Here is a 22,608-nt window from a genome sequence, read left to right on the forward strand (position 1 = left end):
TTTAATCTCCAACTCATTCATTTTACAATGATGCGTGGCAATGTCATTATTTAAATATGAATAATATCTAATACACGTCCTTCAAAATACCCCTTTCGGAAGGAGGTTTAACCATTTCATTTTCATAATGAGGTTAAGTAATGACATTAGCGTGGTTAATACTTAGCAATTGAAGATATCGGTATATCAATCCTTGCAACTTTGATTCATTTAGGCTCTTAAGTAAATATCAATGTTGAAACTATTGATCAAAGTTTATCATAAACTAGTCAAAAACTCTTGTTAAGACTTTATATTAGTCATTCGTATTCCAAAACTTTCTTTTGGTCTCCTCGTGTAGTTATCTTGAGAACATATACTTTTGATTACTTCACTTGGTCTCTATTGTCATGTAGATCTATTCGAGACCATAGGTCTCATCTATTTGTGTATACCATATAAATAGGTATACCTTCATTCAAATCATTCTCCCTTGCGTAGATCTCATTTACACAAGTATACAAATTTATCTTGGTGTTCTTTGTGTCTTCATTTTTCTCCCACTCTACCTTTAGAATGAATACACTAGAGATTCAAAGATAGCTTATGAGACACAAATAATGATTTTTGAAGTATAAGGAGGACTATCTCATAGGTTGACTAATTGTTTTAGATTTTTGTAAGTGTACTTGGTGATTAACATTCCTTTTAAGAGAGTTCGTTAACTCAATATCACTTTATAAATGATCATACACCATATAATGAATCCCATCATTATAGTTGTCTATTGGATCACTTTAAGTGAATGATCATATGTTTTTATGAGCAAGCGGATAAAGACGAATTTTAGAACAAGGATAAAAACGAGAAAACGGGTGACTTGGGTTGCAAACCAAGCCACCATTATCTAAAATACATTTCCATGTCGAACACGGAAATCAAAAGTTTCCAAAATCCGAAACATAATTAAAATAAGACAATAAAAAGCGAAGCTTCATGGAAGCTATTCCTAGCTTCTCGATGGTTTCTTAAGGTTGCTTTTCTTTTCCTTTGTCCTTGCTTGGTGGAGGCCCTATTTACAATAAAAAGGGGATACATTATCACAACTTTGTATCACAATACCATAGTTGAAATAGAAACATAAAAGAAAGGATAGTCATTTACCTACCGGAGTGATCTTTCCAGCCTTAATATCACCAAGGTATTTGGAACAATTTCTTTTCCAATGTCCAACACAATTACAATAATGGCATTTATCAAGAGGACCCTTCTTGATCTTGGAGGTGCTAGCTTCATAAGTCTTAGCTTTGGTGAAAGTGGGAGCTTGCTTCTTACTCTTCTTCCCATTCCTTTTGAATTCCCCTTGCTTTTGGTGCTTATGTTAAGCACATCCTTAGGTGGGTTAACATTTAACCCCATGTCTCTTTCGGCTTGCACAAGTAGCTTGTGCAACTCTTCAAGAGACACGTCCTTGTCTTGCATGTTAAAATTCACCCGGAATTGAACATACGCTTTGACCTTGGATAAGGAGTGTAGAATCCTATCTACAACAAGTTCTTTGGGGATTTCAAATTTTTGAATCTTCAAGGTCTCGACTAGCTCCATTAATTTGAGCACTTGAGGGCTAACCTTTTGGCCCTCTTTGAAGTCGAGATCAAAGAATGCCGCGGCCGCCTCATATTGGACGATCCGCGGAGTTTGTAAAACATTGTCACAAGCTTGGAGTAGATTTCATTAGCGGTGCCCATTTTAAAGGCTCTCCTTTGGAGATCCGCCTCCATCGCAAAGATCAACACATTTTTCATTGCGGCGGACTCCTTATGGTAAGCCTCATATGCTTCCCTAGTGGCGGCGGTCGACCTAGTGTTAGGTTCGGGTGGAGAGGCCTCAGTGAGGTAACGAAGCTTGTCGTCACCTTGGGCGGCTAATTTGAGTTGGGATCCCAATCGGAGAAATTTGACCCATTCTTTTCAAGTTTACATCGATCCATGAAGGATCGGAGCCATGAAGTATTAGTGAGAGGCGTGGCGTTGGGGTTTGGATTTTCCATTTGTTATGAGAAATAAGAGCGGTCTACAAAACAAAATATAGAAGGAATAAAATCATATGTCGTTTTCAAAATAATACTCGTAAAAATAATTTAAACAAGTTTTATGGCATTTATCTAGTGACCTCTACCCAACTTAGATAAATCAATCCAAGACCCAAATTCATATCAACTTAGGCACGGGATAGCCGATGAAACCCTTATTAATATAACTCGGTGGATTAACTTTTAATCGATTCTACTTTTAGAACTCTTGGTCGATAAAATTACTCTAATGTTTATCTATAGCCCGGAACACATGCGACTACGGTCACGAATACTTCTGTTGAGGTCAGACCAAATATCGAATAAATATGTCCATGATCCAAATTCACATTAACTTGGGCACCGAATGGCCGATGAAACCCTCATCAACACGAATTCGGTGGATAGACATTTATCACCCACTTCCCCTACGTAACAAGGTTTGTACCCCGAGATAGCCGAGTGCACTCCCTCGCGAAATAGGTTTTCATGGTTTGTACTTTTGGTAAGGCTGTGTCTCAATTGTTTATTTTTAGCGAGAGGTCATGTCAATTTATTATCTATCACGTTTTAAGTGAACTAAAGCGGTGAACTACGATAATTCTAATTGACACGGTCGATATACTCGATTAAATGATAACGCATGTTTTAGTTATGGCGATTTAGCGATGCATGCAGCATATAAATAAAATGCAAAACATAAAAAAATCCTATTATGGCCTTCCTAAAATAGAAAATCTAATTAACTATTACATATTCGGAAACCAACTCCATTGGTCCCTTGAACTTCGGTTCTTGGCATGCATCTCGAGGTAACACCGTCTTTATGTATCGCCTTCTTGAATGACACCGTCTTCAAGGAACTCCGGAATAATTAAATTACATAACAAATTACATAACTTCCTATTATACATTTGTAATTAAAATAAAATAAATCTATTAAATTACAAAAGGGTGATACGAGATCACAATAAATTACAACCGAATCGATATTCCCATACATTTCAGGTAATACCAATTAAAAACTAAGGCCATACTAAGTAAAATTACATAAAATAAAATTATGGCAATCATAATAAAAATGCAGCATTATAATATGTATGAAAATGCCCAATTTTATGCTAAATCGCCTTTAAGTAGCCAATATCGTATATTAAACGGTTTTTACGGATTTGCGTGATTCAACCTTTCAAAATCACAATAAAATACATAAATTCGTATTTATGCACAAGTTAATTACCCTAACCTTCTTAGAACTCAAAATTAGTCTCTACTAACTATTTGACCATAATTGACTCGTATTTCTTAAAATTGTTCATTAATGGACCCAAAATTACAATAAAATGCTATAAACTTCAAATAAATCACAAAAATTCCAAATAAATTTGAAATTTGAAATTTAATCTGGAAAAATACCATGACACTCATAATGTTCAAAAACTTAGGTTAAAATTTCGTAAAATTATCGGAAAAACTATGTTGCGGTTTATCGGATTTATCAATAATAATCATAAAAACATGAGAAAAATTATATTCATCAACTTTTCAATTTTAGATCTGAAAAAGATAATAAAATGCAACATGTGACGTTTTTCCTTAGTCATGGAGTATGTTTTAGCAATTATTCACTAATTAAGCCACTATTTATGCTATTTTCCATCAAAAAAACATAAATCATGCATAAAGACTTCAATATAGCCTATTATTTTACACACATCTTTTAAAATTGCATGTGACAACATACTAAATTTATAAGACCAGATTCGAAATTTATCTCATATTAACCTATTTTTCTTCTAAAATCGATTTTTGTCATGAAAAATCCATATTTCGAGCATAAAAACTCCAAAAATTCTGAAAATTTACAGGTCATCTAAAGATAAAACATGTGATAACATATCCAAAAATCACTGTAAAATACGAAGTTTAGCTAAGTTTAGTCCAAAAATGACATTTTAATCATAAAATCATATTTTTAATGCCATTATTATATAAGATGAACAATAAAAATCCATAAATTAACCAAAATATCCTAAAAACATTTTAGGACCAGAAACTTTAACATGCATAAATTTATTTCATGATATATCATAATAACACAAATTTACAAGTTTTATATGTTAATCGTATAACTCGGAAAAACTATAACCGATTTGCATGCAAACAACCAAGGCGCTCTGATACCAATTGTTAGAAATCTATATCTCTATACTCAACATATTCATAATGTTATAATTTTAATTTAGTCATAAAATTAAAAGATGATCTTATGCATGCAAACTATAAGTAAAATAAGGAAGAAATCTTCATTCTTACATTAATATTTCGGATCAAAGGGCACAAGAGAGTTCTCCTACTCTCTTGTTCTTGAGCTCTCCTTAATTGGATGAACAAGGATTCAAGAAGAGAATCCCTCCCAAGGTTTTATACCCAAGATAACAACTTAATAAAATTTATATTATTATTACTAGAACAATATTAATTTTGTGTAAAAATTGACCCAAAATCTTATTTGATCTCTCTATTATTTCGGTTAAGAGAGATGGAGGAGAAGGAAGATTTTATCTTTCTAAAATTCTTATTTTTAGATGAATGAATGAATAATACACTAAAAAGTTTTAGGTAGTGTATATTAGGTAAAATGAAGAGAAAAACCCATGGTTTTCTCCACTCAAAAACCGGGTGGAATGGGGAAGGAAAGAGGGCCAATGCATGCACAAGGTGGTCTTCACAAGAGCAAGTAGGGTTGCATGGCTAGGTCTAGAAGGAAACGATTATGTTTACCACTAACATAATCAACACAATATGTTCCTAATACTCCCCTTAATTTCGGTTTACATGGATAAAATGGACTCTATTTTATCTTTGCAATTTGTCATATGTCACATGTCACATGTCACATAAAATTCTTATGTATTTTTAACATATTAAAAATCAACGCATTAATAAAAATACGTCATATACAAAAATCGATTTAGTAATTCATAATTACTTGTACCAAAATATTTTACCAATTATAAATCGCAACATCTTGTATTTATAATTAATTTATTCATTCAAATGCAATTGTTTCCTTAAACAATAATTTCATCTAAGTAATTAAAACAATTCGATTACTTAGACCGTATCTCATTTAATCAAATTTCAATGAGACACGTAAATATTACTTCCAAAATCATCCGTCAATTTTAAGTAATTGAATTAACCAGTATCGTCATACGATCAATTAAATGATCAATTAAGAGTGTTACCTTTTAGGTATGACTTAAGGGGATCAATTGATCACCACCGTCGCACGACAGTAATGTCAAACTCTAGTCAGCCAATCATTACCGATATGTGTGGACCAGTTGACAGTAAAATATTACTTCCCAATTGTATTCTTTAAAATGAGACTTAAACATGTGATCATCATGATCAACAGTTGTGATCGTATTAATGTCGGAGGACACATATTTCAACAGTATCATTAATAAGTATGAAACTGGAGGCCTTTAATCTGAAAGCTCTCACTTCCTTCTTGTCATCTGGTAGCTTGTTATGGCGCAGCCAGTCTAGATAAGGTATGCGCCAGTCATCTGCTTGATCGGCTATTTGGTCAGGTGCCTGCCTGTTTGGCTGAGAGCTCTCACCTTCCTCTATAACTGCTTGGATTTCGTTCTCGCTCTGTGGATCCTCCAGTTCACCTCTGTCTATTTCGTCCGCCTTTTGAATAGACGATTCCATCATGTGTGCTATTAGAATGCTGGATAGCTCTGTTGGTTTAAATGTTGCCCCCAAAGTTGCTAAGGCGTCTGCCTCCACATTCTGATCTCTGGGGATCTGCTTAAGCTTGCAAGTTTCGAATTTTTGTTTTAGTTCCTTTGCTACTTTTAGGTATGCAATCATCTTCGAATCTCTGGCTATAAACTCATCATTCACGTTGTTGACTATTAATAGAGAGTCACTGGATATGAGCAGGTGCCTGACCCCTAACTCCAAAGCTAGCTTCATTCCTAATATCAAGGCCTCATACTCTGTTTCATTGTTGGTTGCCTTGAATTCACATCTTACTGCTTGTGCTATCAGGTCTCCCTGTGGTGACCGCAGGATTAATCCTACGCCTGCCCCCCTTTGGTTGGAGGCTCCGTCAATATGCATCTACCAGACTTCTGTCTGCTTGCTTCCTTCTAAGGTGAGGATCTCTGTATCCGCGATTAAGGTGGCGGGGATCAAGTCCGATACGAAGTCGGCCAAAGTGCTTGTGATTTGATTCTTTGTTGCGGGGTCATATTGAATGTCGTACCCACCGAGGTGTATAGACCATATTGACATTACGCTTTGACGATTCGGGCTTCCTCATGATAGCTTTTAGCGGGTAATTGGTCACAACATGTATGATGTGGGACTCAAAATAGGGGCGCAGCATTGCGAGATGCTACTACCAATGCTAGTACTAACTTTTCAAGAGATGTGTACCTGGTCTCTGCCGGCAGCAGAGACTTGCTCACGTAGTATACTGGCTTCTGCTCCTTTTCTTGCTCTCTGACCAGGACAGCACTCACTACCACTTCTATGACGGCTAGGTATAGGAATAATGGTTCTCCTGGCTTCGGCTTTGACAGCAGCGGTGGGCTACTGAGGTAGTACTTCAGCTCTCTGAAGGCTTGCTCGTGCTCAGAGGTCCATTCAAACTTCTGGCTTTTCCTTAGTACGTCGTAAAACAGCCTGCATTTATCTGAAGATCTTGAAATGAACCTGTTCAGGGCTGCTACCTTCCCAGCTAGTCTTTGAACATCCTTAGGCTTTTCAGATGACTCCAGCTGCAAGATGGCTTTGATCTGCTCGATGCTGGCCTCTATCCCTCTTTGAGTTACGATATAGCCCAAGAATTTGCCAGAAGATACTCCGAAGGTGCATTTAGATGGGTTTAGGTTCATTTTGTATTCCCTGAGGGTGTTGAATGTTTTTGCCAGATGCCGCATGTGATCTTTGGCCTTCTCTGATTTCACCACCATATCATCGATATACACCTCCATTGTTCTTCCTATCTGTTCTTTGAACATTCTGTTAACCAACCTTTGATATGTGGAGCCTGCATTCTTTAGGCCGAATGGCATGACGTTGTAGCAATATATTCCTCTTTCAGACATAAATGCCGTCTTCTCTTGATCTGAAGGATCCATCTTGATCTGATTGTATCCACTCCATGCGTCCAGGAATGTTAACATCTCGTGTCCAGCTATTGCGTTCACCATTGCATCAATATGAGGCAGCGGTAATGGATCTTTAGGGCATGCTTTGTTGAGATTGGTGAAGTCCACACATACTCTCCACTTCCCATTCTTCTTAGGCACCACCACTACGTTAGACAGCCATTCTGGATATTTTACTTCTCTTATTTCCTTCGCTGCCAGCAGGCTATCTACTTCCTGGTTGATTACCTTATTTCTCTCCGCTGCAAGCTTCTTTCTTCTCTGTTGGACGGGCTTACACTTTGGGTCCACACTAAGCTTATGTGTTATGATGGACGGATCTATTCCTATCATGTCATCGTGTGACCATGCAAAACAATCCATGTTATCCTGTAGGAACTTGACTAGCTGTTGTCTTAAACTTCATGTGCATCATACTTCAGTGAGCACGGTTCGTTCTGGGTGCAGCTTATCCAGGTTGATTTGATCCAGCTCTTCTGCTGGAGGTTCGATGTATTCGTCCTGGATAGGCTACTTAATTGCTATGCGGGGGGGCTCGCAGTGCACTTGAGTGCTTTCTTATAGCAGCCTCTAGCTTCCTCCTGATCTCCTCTTATCGTTTCTACTCCCCATGGTGTGGGGAATTTTATGCACTGGTGGTATGTTGAGGGGACTGCCTTCATCTGGTGCAACCATGGTCTTCCCAAGATGACATTGTAAGTAGAGGGGGGTCGTCTATAACCAGGTACCGACACCTTGTTGACTCCTCCCACATAGGTTGGGATGACTATCTCCCCTAGCGAGCTGGTTGTTTCTCCACCGAAGCCTACTAGCGGAATAGTCTTCTTCAGAAATCCTTATTCTTTGAATCCCATGTTTTCTATAGTTTTCAGCATGATTAAGTTGACCGAGCTTCCTGTATCTACCAAGACCTTTCTAACTGTGCAATTGGCCATTGATAAGGTGATAATAAGTGCGTCATGATGTTCTCGTTCATCGTATGCATCTCCTTCATCAAAGCTGACTGCTGGCAGGTCACTGTGAGAAATTCTGCACGAATTGGCTGGCCTATCTCCTTTGGTCTCTGTAGCACGTCTCTTAGCTGCTGAATATGTCAGCCCGCTTAAGTCTGAGCCGCCTGTTATCACGTTTATGATTTTGGTGCATGTGGGCGGGTCTGTCGGCTTGGCGGAGCCTACCTTATCTTGTTGCTTGCCCCCACGTGGTAATAGGTGGCTCAGTTTTCCTTGTTCGTACAGGCGCTTGATCTCTCTTCGTAATGTGTAGCAATCCTCAGTGTTGTGCCCAATATCCCGATGGAATTCGCACTTCTTCTTGCTGTCCTTCCTCCATGCTTGCTCTCCTACTGGTGGGTTGGGCTACCTGACTTCATCTCCCATCTCCCTGAGTGCCTTCAAGATTCCTCCGATTTCTGTGGTGAATCCGTATTCTGCCAGAGTGGGGAGTAGGCGATTTTCTTCGATTCTCGTTGACTCCCCTCCGTATGGTCCACCTCTCATCCTTCTTCTTTGGTGGTTTGCTTTCTTCCTGATTTCTCCACGGCTGAGGTACTAGAGATACTAGGCGCCCTTAGCAAGCTGGCTTAGGCTAAGACATCTTCCTCCAACCTGATTGCGGCAGCTGCCTTCTCCTGTACTGCCTCGAAACTATGGCATGGATGCATGGTTAACTGCTTGTATAGGTCAGAGTTGCGGTGGAGGCCTCTTCTGAAGGCTTCTACTGCTGTTGAGATATCACATTCTCGTACTGATACCTTCTCGTTGTTCAACCTAGTATTGTATTCTCCAATGCTTTCTCCTACCCCCTGGGCGATTCTGTACAGGTCTCCTGCGTGCTTTAGTGGCTTTCTGCTGCTTGCGAACTGTTGAGTAAATGTGTTCACCAATTCAGCAAATGTAGATATCGACCTGTTGGGCAGGCTCACAAACCATCGAAGTGTCGGTCCTGTTAGGGTGGACCCGAATCCTTTGCACATGCAAGCCTCCTTGACTTGCCCTATAGTCATTATTCACCGTCATCATTTTCTCGCTTATACTTGGCCGATATGATCAAAGGGATCCGTCAACGTCTTGTTGAAGAGAGGCATATTTGGATTTGTGAATCCCTTTGGCATGGCTGTGATGGATATGATGTCCACGAATGGTGAATTGGCGTAACTATCTAGAGCTGCTTTCTCGAGTGGGGGTGGTAGCCCTGGGACCCTCTTTAGCATCTCCTTTAGTTCTAAGTACTGCTGATTGGTTATACTGGCTGAATCTTGGGTCCGTCTGTCAGCTGTCTACATATTTCCTCCTGATCCGGGTTCTTGAAGGTTCTGATAGGCTCCGGCAGCCAGGGGGGTTGTAGTAACGATTGTCCCCTGCTGCCAGTTCACTAGCTGGTTTGACTCGGATCCTGCTACAAGTGTCTGATCGATTGTTGCGGGGATGCTGACGGGGAGGCCACCTGTCTGTGTCCCTATGCAGTTAGCCGGCTGCCAGCTATCTGGTGTGAGGTATCCTAACCCTCGTGGTGTTATTCTTCCATCTGACAGTACTGTAGCAAAATATAATCTTGTTATTAGTTCACTTTGGTATCCGCCGCGCCCGATGCTCCCCGTGTCGATCTACCAAAGGATATCTTCCTTCACCGTCCCACTTACTGGAGTGACAGATCTTTGTTTTAGGATATCAATCTGTGCCAGAGCTCTCTGTCTCTCCTTCTTGCTTCAGCATCTGCTCTCCTTTGGTCTTCTCTCATGTTTTCCATAGCTTTTTGAAGATTTTCCACGCCAGTGAGTAAGATTTGTGTGGGACTAGGTGGCGGAGTGAGGTCTGGACTTGTTGTTCCCTTATCTGACCTGGCCTGGGCCACGACAGCAAGAGTCCTAGGAGGTAGAGAGGCTTTTGTTGTCGGTATGATTCTTGAGGTGTGTCCGGGAGCCTGCGTGGCCACTGTTGATGTTGGATTTTGGGTAGACGGTGGTGGTGGCGATGGTTGCTTGCTCCCTGACACGGCTTCAGATGCTTGCTTTTTCATTGTATATCTAGAATATCAACGATTGACGACCACAATGCCCCACAGTGGGTGCCAAACTGTTTAGGTATTTTTACCCAAGTCGATTAATTAGGGTCAATGTAGTCTTACTCGTTGGTTGGTTATATGATCGTTCGTATGTCAATAAATAAATAGAAAAATAAAGTGCGTAACGTAAATTGACACGTAAGATTTGGTGACGCGGAAAACCCGATGTGGGAACAACCGCGGGAGGGACGGTACCCTGCCAAGTATTGCACTATATGAATAGGAGGATGATAACAATCGTGGCACAATGCTAATCCTGCTGGCCCTAGGCGTCAGGCCTGCGAGATCCTAGACGAAAGTATATTTGAGTATGATATGTCGAGGTGTGATCTTGAGTGTGGATGTGTGAATATGGTGTCTTGAATGAATGCCTTCTTGATTTGCTCCTTCGGCTATTTATAGGGCAAGAACCCTAGATATGTCCTACTTCGAATATGGAAAGGGAATATAATTTCCATAAGAACTCTTTCCATACTTGGCGGCCTTTCCCAATTCTCCCCAACTTCTCCCTATCTTCTCCCTAACTCCCATTTCCTTAATCCGGACACTCTCCATGATGGGCTCCTGATCTCCCTTGAGTCCGTTCCCCCTTTCTCCATTCGCGGGCTTCCTTCCTCCTTATCACTCCTTCCATAGCTTTCATTTTATTAAGTGGGCCTCCTTTGTTGTGCTAATTTTAGCCCAAACAAGGCTTAATCTCACAATTAGACAAAGTAATGGGGTTCAATTACTACTTTTTCGGATGTGGATGGGTGAGGAATAAGGATGTAAGCTTCTCTTGCCGTACCAATAACCCACCAAGCGAACCTTATAAAAATCATAGAAGTATAATGCAGACATCCGTTTAGAGAAAACTTGTTCTTGAACACCTCCTATTCTAAGAAATAGCCTTACTTTGATTTCAATAGTTGTCTAAGACCTTTTTTTAAAAGTAAATAAAGGTGCTTATAAAAGTTTTTTTTTTTTTTTTTGGCAGCCGTAAATAAAGGTTCCTAACAATCGCGCATAGCCCTTTTTGCCAGACTATGCGCTAGCTTGTTCAGGTTCCGGCGCACAAAGCTAAAACATAAACAATGAAAAGAAGTTGAAATAGACGCGATCTCCTCCATGATGCCTTTAATATGATGGTGCTTATGAGCCACTCCTCCTCATTGTTGAAGCATACTAAGACAGTCCAATGAAACTTCTAGATGAAAAAAACCTTGAGACTTCGCCCATTCCAACACCTTAAGAACGCCAATAGCCTCCGCTTGAAGTGGTGATTCAGCCCTCCCTTTCAACATACCTTTGAAAAGTGGCTTCCCTTCCGCTCCAAGTACAGCCCAACCAAAAGCTGCGATCCCCGTTTCATCCCAACTTGCATCAACCATTATTCTCCATCTATTACTAGAACCAAAAGGGCTAATGATGAAATGGGGTAGGCCATTTTTAAGACAATTCGACTCATTCTCCAGTTCCTCTGGCTCGTTTGTTATAGAAACCCCGTCCCCGTCCCCGTCCCCATCATTCGTATTTTTCATTTCCAGGGTCTTGATGACCAGTGAAACCAGAGTTCCCAGCTGCTTGAAAAAGAATTTTTGTACAAGGTTTTCACCTCTAAAAATAGAGTTGTTCCGCAGAAGCCAAATACTATTCAGAGTAGCCAAGAAGTGTATAAGTCCGTAACAGTTCTCCTTTTGGCCCTTAAGGTAAGTAATCCAATTGATAATCCACTCACCTAAATCCAAGTAGTTATTCTGATTCGTTCTGATTCCCAGTACCGATCCAAACCAGATCCTTGACGATACATCACAATCCCTGAATAGATGTTCCAATGTTTCAACCTCCCTCAACCCCTTACCACACAGAGTACAAAAAGGATCCCATCCTAGATTTCTCTTAATAAATTCACTCCCAACGGGTAGGGACCCAGTGATAATCTTCCATAGCAAAATCTTCCACAGTTGAGGTCCTGGAAGTTTCCAAAGAGTAGTTTTACAGAACCTTTTCTATTTCAAGTTCAGTCTCTCCTTGTCCTTTAAAGTTCCATTATTGTTAAAGAACTCCTCAAAAATCACCCCATATCCACTTTTTACCGTATACCGTCCGTCATTCGAGAAAGGCCAGAAGACTTCATCATGGATCCTAGTGGAAATAAGAGGTGTAGCCAAAATCTTATCCACACTTTCTTGTTTAAAAATTAATCGAACCATCCCCTCATTCCAGCCTCCCCCATTAAAACATAAATCCTTAATGCACAAGTCTTTCATAAATCCAAACCCCTCTTCCAGCAGTAGATCCACTGGCTCCGGCATACCCCCATCAACCCACCGGGCACTCCAGGCATTGAGGTTAGAGTCAATACCAGGCTTCCAAGCAATGTTTTGCAAGACAAAATCTAAGCCATGTAAGATACTTCGTACCCCCAAGACTTATTTCCCTTATGCCTAATCGGCATTCCTTGTACATAACTTCCCCGACCAAAAATCCTTTCTCGAAAGACACGACAAAAAAGCGACTTGTCCTCATTATTGACTAACCACCAAGCATGCTTAGCTAGTAAAGCACGGTTCAAACACTCAATATTATGAATACCCAGTCCACCCTCCCTCTTAGGCAGACTACTGAACAGCCTACTACACCAATGAAGAGACCTCCCTGCCCTGAAGCCCGCCCACCAAAAATGTGACAACAAGGAGTTAATCTTCTTTGTCACACTTACCGGTATTTTGAACACCGATAGAAAGAAAATAGATAAATTTGATAGGATAGACATGATCAAGGTTAGCCTCCCAGCCAGTAAAAGTAAAAGACCATTCCAAGATGAAATTCTCTGCAACACATTCTCCACAAGACCCTTAAAGATATCCTTTTTTGATTCTTGAAAATCAGTTGGAAGACCTAAATATTTTCCGAAACCTTTATTCTTCTTAATTCTGAAAACTTTTAGACATAAACGAACTTGTCTTAACTTGGTATTCGGACTAAAGATAAGACCTGACTTATCATCATTTATCACCTGTCCCGAAGCCGTGCAGTAGTTTTTTAAAATGCGTCTTAGATTAGTAGTTGTCCTCCCCTTATCCTCCATAAAAAAGAGCGAGTCATCCGCAAAAAGAAGATGTGTCAAAGGAGTAACTCCTCTACAAATTCTTAGCCCCTTAATCTTCCTTTCCCATTGCGCTTTTTCAATCCTGCTTGAAAGGACCTCCATGCATAAAATAAACAGATACGGTGACAGAGGATCTCCTTGTCTTAAGCCACATAGGGTCTCAATCACAGCGGGGACCCATTGAACAAAACCTCATAAGAGACCGTAGTAACACAGCTCATTACTAGGGAGATGAAGCTATCTGGAAACCCCATCTTAGATAGAACAGCCTGCAGAAAGTCCCATTTAACCCGATCAAACGCCTTACTCATATCTGCCTTAAACGCAATCATACCCCTTTTTCCAGTTTTATGCATATTAATCTTATGAATAGCCTCATGCGCCACCAGAATATTATCCGTAATGCTACGACCTGCTATAAACGCATTCTGGTACTCACCGACAAGATACTTCATCACCTTCTGCATCCTATTTCTAATACATTTTGAAACAATCCGCATGAAAACATTGCAAAGACTAATAGGCCTATAATCTTTTACCTCCTCCGGATTTTCACATTTTGGAATAAGGGCAATGAAGGTCCTATTCATTTCCCGGAGAACCCTCCCATAATTCAGCGTAGATAAAACCGCTTTAGTGCAAAAGCTATAACAACTTAGTTGTATTCTTTAAATTTATTAAATACTTCATTTTAGTATAAGGTTAGGAAGTTTTTATAATAAATGATCGGGATGGAGGGAGTATCTCACAATATAATAAAATCGACTAAAGTCTAACTCTTATGTATATTGTTATCCAATAGATATAACTCTGAGTAGAATTACAATTTCGGAATACGATGATCAAGTCATCCAATACAAATCCATTAGGACGCCCACTGGGGCCATGCCTTTCTATTTGATTTACGGCATGGAAGCCGTGCAACCAGTTGGCTGGAGATCCCATCCTTGCGTATTCTACTCGAAAGTCAAATTCCAGAAGCTGAATGGAAGAGAGATAGATATAAAGAACTCATCCTCTTGGATGAACGAAGGTTGCGGGCATTACACAATGTGCAAACATATCAGGCGCGTATCAAACGAGCCTTCAACAAAAGGGTTAAGCCTAGAAATATCAAAGAAGGAGACTTAGTCCTCAAATCGGTTAGAGCTCTTTTACCTGTCGGCCCACGAGGAAAGTTCAAACCCAACTGGGCCGGACCATTCTTGGTCAAATCAATACTCCACGGGGGTGTGGTTAGAATCAAAGACCTAGATGGGAACGAGTTTGCCAATCCAACTAACCTCGACCAACTGAAACGATATTATTCCTAGAATAGGGACAAAAACGCGTCTCGCGTAACACTATGTGTCGCTCATGCGGCACGAAATAAAAAAACGGCCCCTGGCCCGCTGAAAATAAAGCTTATGTCATTGTTGCTCTTGCATTTTCACAATTTGCCATCCTCATGTCATCAAAAAAATTGAATTGTGCTTTAGGAGTAAGTAAAGCGCATGCTCATTTTCGAGTTCATTACAAGCTCTTGCTTAGAACAATTATTCTTTTACATTTACTTGAACTACGCGCAAGGGTTTGATTTCATTTTTAAAATGAATACGTAGGCAATCCTTCACAGGATGCAACCCATTATTTTAAATGTAAATAGAAGGACATTTGCATATGCATTTGGAATTCGACAAGAATAATAAAAGAAAATCACAAGGGTTTCATAACTAATTAATATTTTATACATTTCCTTCCATAAATAATAATAGTACGCCACATAATATAAAATAAATAGGCTAGGATTCTAAAAACCCCGTCATTTTATTGAAGGAAAAGTAGATCTATATACTTACATATTCATCTATGTTATAATTTAATTTGTCACAAAATTAATGATTGATCTTATGCATGCAAACATTAAAACAAAATAAGGAAGAAACATTGTTCTTACATTGTGATTTTCGGTTTAATGGGCACAAGAGAGATCACCTTTCTCTCTTGTTCTTGAGCTTTCCCTTTTGGATGAACTAAGACCCAAGTGTAGGATCTCTCCCAAGGATTTATACCCAAAGCTTTCTCTTAATTAAAATTAATATTATAGATACTAGTACAATATTAATCTTGTAGAAAAATGACCCAAAACAATTTGGTTTTTAATCTCCCAAAAACCGGTTGGGAGAGAATATGAGAGGAAGTATTTTCTCTTTCTAAAATCTTAATTTTTGATAAGTTAGAATGAATGAATAATGCACACTCATGCATGTAGTGTATATCAAAAAATACAAGACAAAAACCCTTTGCCTTTTCTTTGGTAAAACCGGGTAGGAGGGAAGAGGAGGGAAGAAAGGAGACCCAATGCATGCTCTTGTTTGCCTTCACAATGCAAACCAGGGTTGCATGGCTAGGCTATTAGTGAATGATTATGTTTTCCACTAATTTAAACAACACAATTTTAGCCAAAACCTCCCCTTAATTTCGGTACATACATAAAATGGAATCCATTTTATTTTTGTAAATTTTGTCTTATGTCACATGTCATATGTTACATAAATTAGTTATGTATTTTTAACATATTAAAAATCAACGTATTAATAAAAATACGTCATATACAAAAATCGACTTAGTAATTCATAATTACTTGTACCAAAATATTTTACCAATTTACAAATCACAATAAATTGTATTATAATAATTCATTCAATTTTAATTGTTTCTTTAAACAATAATTTCATCTGAGTAATGATACAATTCAAATACTCAGATTGTATCTCATTTTAATCAATTTCAATGTGATACGTAAATTTTACTTCCAAAATCGTCCGTCAATTTTCAAGTAATTTAATTAACTCGTATCGTGATACAATTAATTAAATGATCAATTAAGAGTGTTGCCCTATAGGTATGACCTAGGGGATCAACTGATCACCACCGTCGCACGACAGTAATGTCAAACTCTAGTCAGCCAATCATTACCGATATATGTTGATCATTTGACAGTAAAATATTACTTCCCAATTGTATTCTTTATAATGAGACTTAAACATGTGATCATCATGATCAACAATCGTGATCGCATTATTGTCGGAGGACACATATTCCAACAATCTCCCACTTGTCCTCGACAAGTGTGCGTCACCAATTCTCTTGTCCTATTACTATCTCCCACTCAATGCAAGGTGTCTTTCATGTTGTACTTACAAGTGATCATATCGAGAGTGGTTTCCTCGATCTGGAGAATAACTGATTGACCGGATTTATCTATCATAGATACCTTCCGAGCGTGGCCACGCATTTCCAGTTCATTACTCCTCGAGTGGCCCTGAGATATTGTTATAACCCTGACTAGGGATGGACAATTCCTATCGCACTCATTCCCTTCGACTAGCCACAGCCATCATAACCCAAAATATGCCCATTTGACCCCATTTACGAAGGTCGTAGTAACACAAATCAAAGTTAATATGAAACTGTGCGATCTTAGGCGAATAGTCTTTAGTCAAAAGAATCGACTCATTCGAATACTATAGTAGCTCTCGCCACGACCAGGCTATATAAATTTGCCAGAACTCTATAAGCGGTCATTAGGCCCGACAAAATGTTCCTAACAGTCTGCCTATGTGATCGACCAGTCATCTCACATGACTCTATGGAACTTGAACTTGTCATCAATCGCATCACACTCTAGTCACTTCGAGACGTCACCTCATGTAAGTAACTATGGGCAAATACAATGTTAATCCATGTTCACTTTAACGGAGTTCAGTTGTCTCCACAACCCGTTTGGATATAACAATGTACAAGGTGAGTTAATAATAACTCAAACGACAAATGTCCACATCACACTCGGGTAGTCAATACCATATTACAACCTTGTGATGCAAATCGTAAGTGTAAACACTTATTGATTGCAATAGAAGTTTAACATGCCATGTGTCCATGTGTTCAAACTTCTTATAATCGCATTTTCCTTTACATTCATGTTCTCTCTCATAGCATGAATCTTACCAAGTACACATCAAGGTTCCCGACCTCGGTTTTGGTTCTTTATCTTGAAAGAACTTCCTTATCGATTATCACATAACGAACGAATTTGTGGGGAATGATATAACTTGTACTGATCAAGTACTCCATCCACACACAATGCACTAGGTATATGTTTTGCAGAATCTTGCAACAATTTGACAAGATGATTAGCCTAGCACTTCTCACAAGTCCTAGCATAGTTAGGAAAGATTAGTTTTGAGTAACTTCTTATTCAACTAAGTATCGTTCCAAAACTTCTTATTTCTCTTTCTAGGCTTGAAAGATTTAGGATTCTCATAAATCCATACATGTGCTCGGATTTTCATTAATATGCCCAACCTCTTGACCCATATAAGAGCATTCTGACAAACACCGAAATCGCTCATCGGATTCTACTTGAGAATTCATGACATTTCTATTGTGGCTTACCAATGAATCATCATGCTCTTATGCATGTGATTCACCATTGGACATGTGCATGATCATTCTAATGGCGGAAACATTAGTAACTTATAATCATGTCATCAACTATATTTAGGTTCAAGGAACGACCATGACTGCTAATGGCAATTCCATTTCATTTAGATGAATAACCTATGTTTCTGTTGATCCGATGTGTATCTCCCAATACTTATCCAACATCCCTTGATGTAATTGGATTCATCATAGTCCATTTTCATCCGAGATTGAAAACTCAAAACTTCCTCTATGAAGGAAGGTGTTAGCTCGTCATTCTTTAATGAGTGGTGAGTTGTAAACATTCAAAGGATGATAGCTCCCACTAAATTCCATGTCTTCACATGATAATTTCCTAACTCCCACTCAATTCCACATATTTCGAAATTGACTTCTCAATCGAAACTTTTCAAGAATTGAAATATAAATTGCATTGCCAAGTTATTAAGATAAAACCATATATGTTCCCATCATATCCCTTCAAAATACCTATTTCGAAGAGGTCTCATTTTAACCTTACGGAAAGAGATTTTAAATCTCTAACTCACTCATGTCATAATGATGTGTGGCAATGTCATTTATTAAATATAAGTAATATCTAATACACATCCTTCAAAATATCCCTTTTAGAAGAATGTTTAACCAATCCATTTTCATAATGAGGTTAAGTAATGACATCTGCGTGGTTTAAAACTTTGGCTATTGGAGATATCGGTATATCAATCCTTGCAACTTCTAGTGATAAATATCGCTTATTACTAGGATGTTACATTGATTCATTTAGGCTCTTAAGTAAATCTCAAGGTTGAAACTATTGGTCAAAATTTATCATAAACTTAGTCAAAAACTTGTTAAGACTTTACATTAGTCATTTTGTTCCAAAACTTTCTTTTGGTCTCCTCGTATAGTTATCATAAGAATATGTTCTTTCGATTACTTCACTTGGTCTCTTTTGTCATATAGAACTTACTTGAGACCATAGATCTCATCTATTTGGTATACTATGTAAATAGATATACCTTCATTCAAATCATTCTTTCTTGCGTAGATCTTCATTTACACAATAGATCTACTTTTTATCTTGTCTCGTGTGTTGTGTCCTCATTTTTCTCCCACTCTATCTTTAGAATAAATACACTATAGATTCAAAGATCGCATATGAGACACAAATAATGATTTGAAGTATAAGGAGAACTATCTCATAGATTGACTAATAGTTATAGATTTCGTAAGTGTACTTGATGATTGACATTCTTTTAAGAGAGTTCATAGACTCAAAATCGCTTTATAAATGATCATACACAAGCCTTAAGCATGTGGACATATAATGAAACCCGTCATTATATTTGTCTATTAGATCACTTTAAGTTATATGTTTCTAAGAACAAGCATTTAAACATGAATTTTAGAACAAGAGGATAAAATGATAAAACGGGTGACTTGGGTTGCAAACCAAGTCACCATTATCCAAAATACAACCCATTATCCAAAATACCTTTCCATGTCGAACACGGAAACTTAAGGATCTAAAATCCAAAACATAATTTAAAATAAGACAATGAAAAGCAAAGCTCCATGAAAGCTATCCCTAGCTTCTTGATGGTTTCTCATGCTTGCTTTTCCTTTCCCTTGTCTTTGCTTGGTGGAGGCCCTATTTACAATAAAAAAAGGGAGATTTATTATCACAACTTTGCATCATAATACCATAGTTGAATTAGAAACATAAAAGAAGGATAGTCATTTACCTACTGGAGTAATCTTTCCTGCCTTAATATCACCAAGGTATTTGGAACAATTTCTTTTCCAATGTCCCATACCATTACAATAATGGTATTTATCAAGAGGACCCTTCTTAATTTTAGAAGTGCTAGCTTCACAAGTCTTAGCTTTGGTGAATGTGGGAGTTTGCTTCTTACCCTTCCTCCCATTCTTCTTGAACTTCCCCTTACTCTTAGTGCTTATGTTAAGCACATCTTTTGGAGGATTCACATTTAACCCCATGTCCCTCTCGGCTTGCACAAGTAACTTGTGCAATTCTTCAAGAGACACATCCTTGTCTTGCATGTTAAAATTCACCCGGAATTGAACATACGCTTTGACTTTGGACAAGGAGTGTAGAATCCTATCTACAATGGGTTCTTTGGGGATTTCAACCTTTTGAATTTTCAAAGTCTCGACAAGCTCCATGAGTTTGAGCACATGAGGGCTAACCTTTTGGCCCTCTTTGAAGTCGAGATCAAAGAATGCCGCGGCCGCCTCATATTGGACGATCCGCGGAGTTTGTGAAAACATTGTCACAAGTTTGGAGTAAATCTCATTAGCATTGCCCATTTTAAAGGCTCTCCTTTGGAGGTCCGCCTCCATCGCAAATATCAAGACATTTTTCATTGCGGCAGACTCCTTTTGGTAAGCCTCATATGCTTCCCTAGTGGCGGCGGTCAACCTAGTAGTAGGTTCGGGTGGAGATGCCTCGGTAAGGTAACGAAGCTTGTCGTCACCTTAGGCGGCTAGTTTGAGTTGGGCATCCCAATCGGAGAAATTTGACCCATTCTTTTCAAGTTTACATCGATCCATGAAGGATCGGAGCCATGATGAACTAGCGAGAGGCGTTGCAATAGGGGTTGGTGTTGCCATTTGTTATGACGAAAAAAGTGGTCTACAAAACAAAGGAGTAAAACAAATGTAATTTTAATAATAATACTCGTAAAAATTTTAATTTAAACAAGTTTTGTGCATTTTTCTAGTGACCTCTACCCAACTAGATAAATGATTCCAAGACCCAAATTCATATCGACTTAGGCACGGTAGGGCCGATTCATCCTTTATCAATATAACTCGGTGGATTAATGTTTAATCGATTCTACTTTTAGAACTCTTGGTCGATAAAATTACTCTAATAATTATCTATAGCCCAAAACACATCCGACAAGGGTACGGTATGGCCGATGAAACCCTTATCGAAAAACTTTTGTTGAGTTCAATCCAAATTTCGAATAAATGTGTCCATGATCCAAATCCACATCAACTCGGGCACGGTAGGGCCGATTCATCCCTTATCAACATGAATTTGGTGGATAGACATTTATCACCCACTTCCTCTACGTAACAAGTTTTGTACCCCGGTAGGGCCGAGTGCACTCCCTTGCGAAATAGGTTTTCATGGTTTCTACTATTTGGTAAGGCTATGTCTCAATTAATTGTTTTAGCGAGAGGTCATGTCAATTTATTATCTATCACGTTTTAAGTGAACTAAAGCTGTGAACTACGATAATTCTAATTGACACGGTCGATTAAACTCGATGAAAGAAGATGCATGTTTTAGTTATGGCGATTTAGCGATGCATGTGAAATATAAATAAAATGCAAGCATAAAATAAATAAATCCTAGTATGACCTTTCCTAAAATAGAAAAACTATTTAACTATTACATATTCGGAAACCAACTCCATTGGTCCCTTGAACTTCGGTTGTGGCACGCATCTCGAGGTAACATCGTCTTTATGTATCGCCATCTTGAAGAAATCCGTCTTTGGGAACTCCGAGATAAATTAAATTACATAACAAATTACATAATTTCCTATTATACATTTGTAACTAAAATAAATAAAATAAATCTATTAAATTACAAAACGGTGATACGAGATCACAATAAAATTACAACCGAATCGATATTCCCATACATTTCGGGAAATACCAATTAAAACTAAGGCCATACTAAGTAAAATTACATAATTCAAAATTACATAAATAAAATTATGACAATCATAAAGGAAAAATGCAGCATTATAATATGTATGAACATGCCCAATTTTATGCTAAATCGCCTTTAATTAGCCAATATCGTATATTACTCGGTTTTTACGGATTTGCGTGATTTCAACATTTTATAATCACAAAAATTACATAAATTCATATTTATGCATAAGTTAATTACCCTAACCACTTAGGACTCAAAATTTAGTCTTCACTAATAATTTGACCATAATTAACTCATATTTCTAAATTTGTTCATTAATGGACTAAAAATTTCAAAAATAAGCTATAAACTTCAAATAAATCACAAAATTTCAAATAAATTTGAAATTTAAACTCATGAACATTCTGAAAAAATACCATGACACTCATAATGTTCAAAAAACTGAGGTTAAAAATTTCGAAATTTATCCGGAAAAAAAATGTTGCGGTTTATCGGTTTTAACCAAAATAATCATAAAAACATGTGAAAAATTATATACATTAACTTTTCAATTTTAGATCTGAAAAAGATAATAAAATGCAACATATGATGTTTTTCTGTAGTCATAGAGTATGTTTTATTATTTTTTTTTTTCATTAATTAAGTCACTATTCATGCCATTTTTCTTCAAAAATCCATAAATCATGCAAAAAGACTTCACTATAGCCCATTATTTTACACACATCTTATAAAATTTCATGTGACATCATACTAAATTTCTATGACCAGATTCGAAATTTATCTCATATTAACCTATTTTTCACCTAAATTCGAATTTAATAATGAAAAATCCATTTTTCGAGCATAACAAGTCCAAAAATTATAAAACTTTACAGGTTATCTCAAAATAATATATGTGACAACATATCCAAAAATCACTGGAAAATTCGAAGTATAGCTAATTTTAGACCGAAAATGACATTTTTACTCATAAAATCACATTTAAATGCCATTATTGTATAATATGAACAATAAAAATCCGTAAATTAACCAAAATATCCTAAAACAT

General features: G+C 37.9%; 1 protein-coding gene across 1 annotated transcript; it reads right to left on the reverse strand.

The window, feature by feature from the left end:
* Nucleotides 1–11,456: 11,456 nt before the first annotated feature.
* On the reverse strand, nt 11,457–13,866 carry LOC141631337 (uncharacterized). The gene is made up of 4 exons (XM_074444022.1): nt 13,568–13,866; nt 13,010–13,481; nt 12,377–12,656; nt 11,457–12,259 (listed from the first exon to the last, which is right to left on the reverse strand). Exons 1-4 carry the CDS (start codon nt 13,864–13,866, stop codon nt 11,457–11,459), a joined length of 1,854 nt encoding a protein of 617 aa, XP_074300123.1.
* Nucleotides 13,867–22,608: the final 8,742 nt, after the last annotated feature.

This window comes from Silene latifolia, chromosome Y (genome assembly GCF_048544455.1).
Source record: "Silene latifolia isolate original U9 population chromosome Y, ASM4854445v1, whole genome shotgun sequence".
Lineage (NCBI taxonomy): Eukaryota > Viridiplantae > Streptophyta > Magnoliopsida > Caryophyllales > Caryophyllaceae > Silene > Silene latifolia.

What these genes read in the sequence shown, in the direction of transcription:
- LOC141631337 (XM_074444022.1), bottom strand. Translation starts at nt 13,866, where the DNA reads ATGCAGAAGGTGATGAAGTATCTTGTCGGTGAGTACCAGAATGCGTTT. An exon ending in TTGTTCAATGGGTCCCCGCT is followed by an intron (nt 13,482 to 13,567) that starts GTGATTGAGACC and finishes CCTTTCAAGCAG; the next exon opens with GATTGAAAAAGCGCAATGGG. An exon ending in TATCGGTGTTCAAAATACCG is followed by an intron (nt 12,657 to 13,009) that starts GTAAGTGTGACA and finishes ATTGCTTGGAAG; the next exon opens with CCTGGTATTGACTCTAACCT.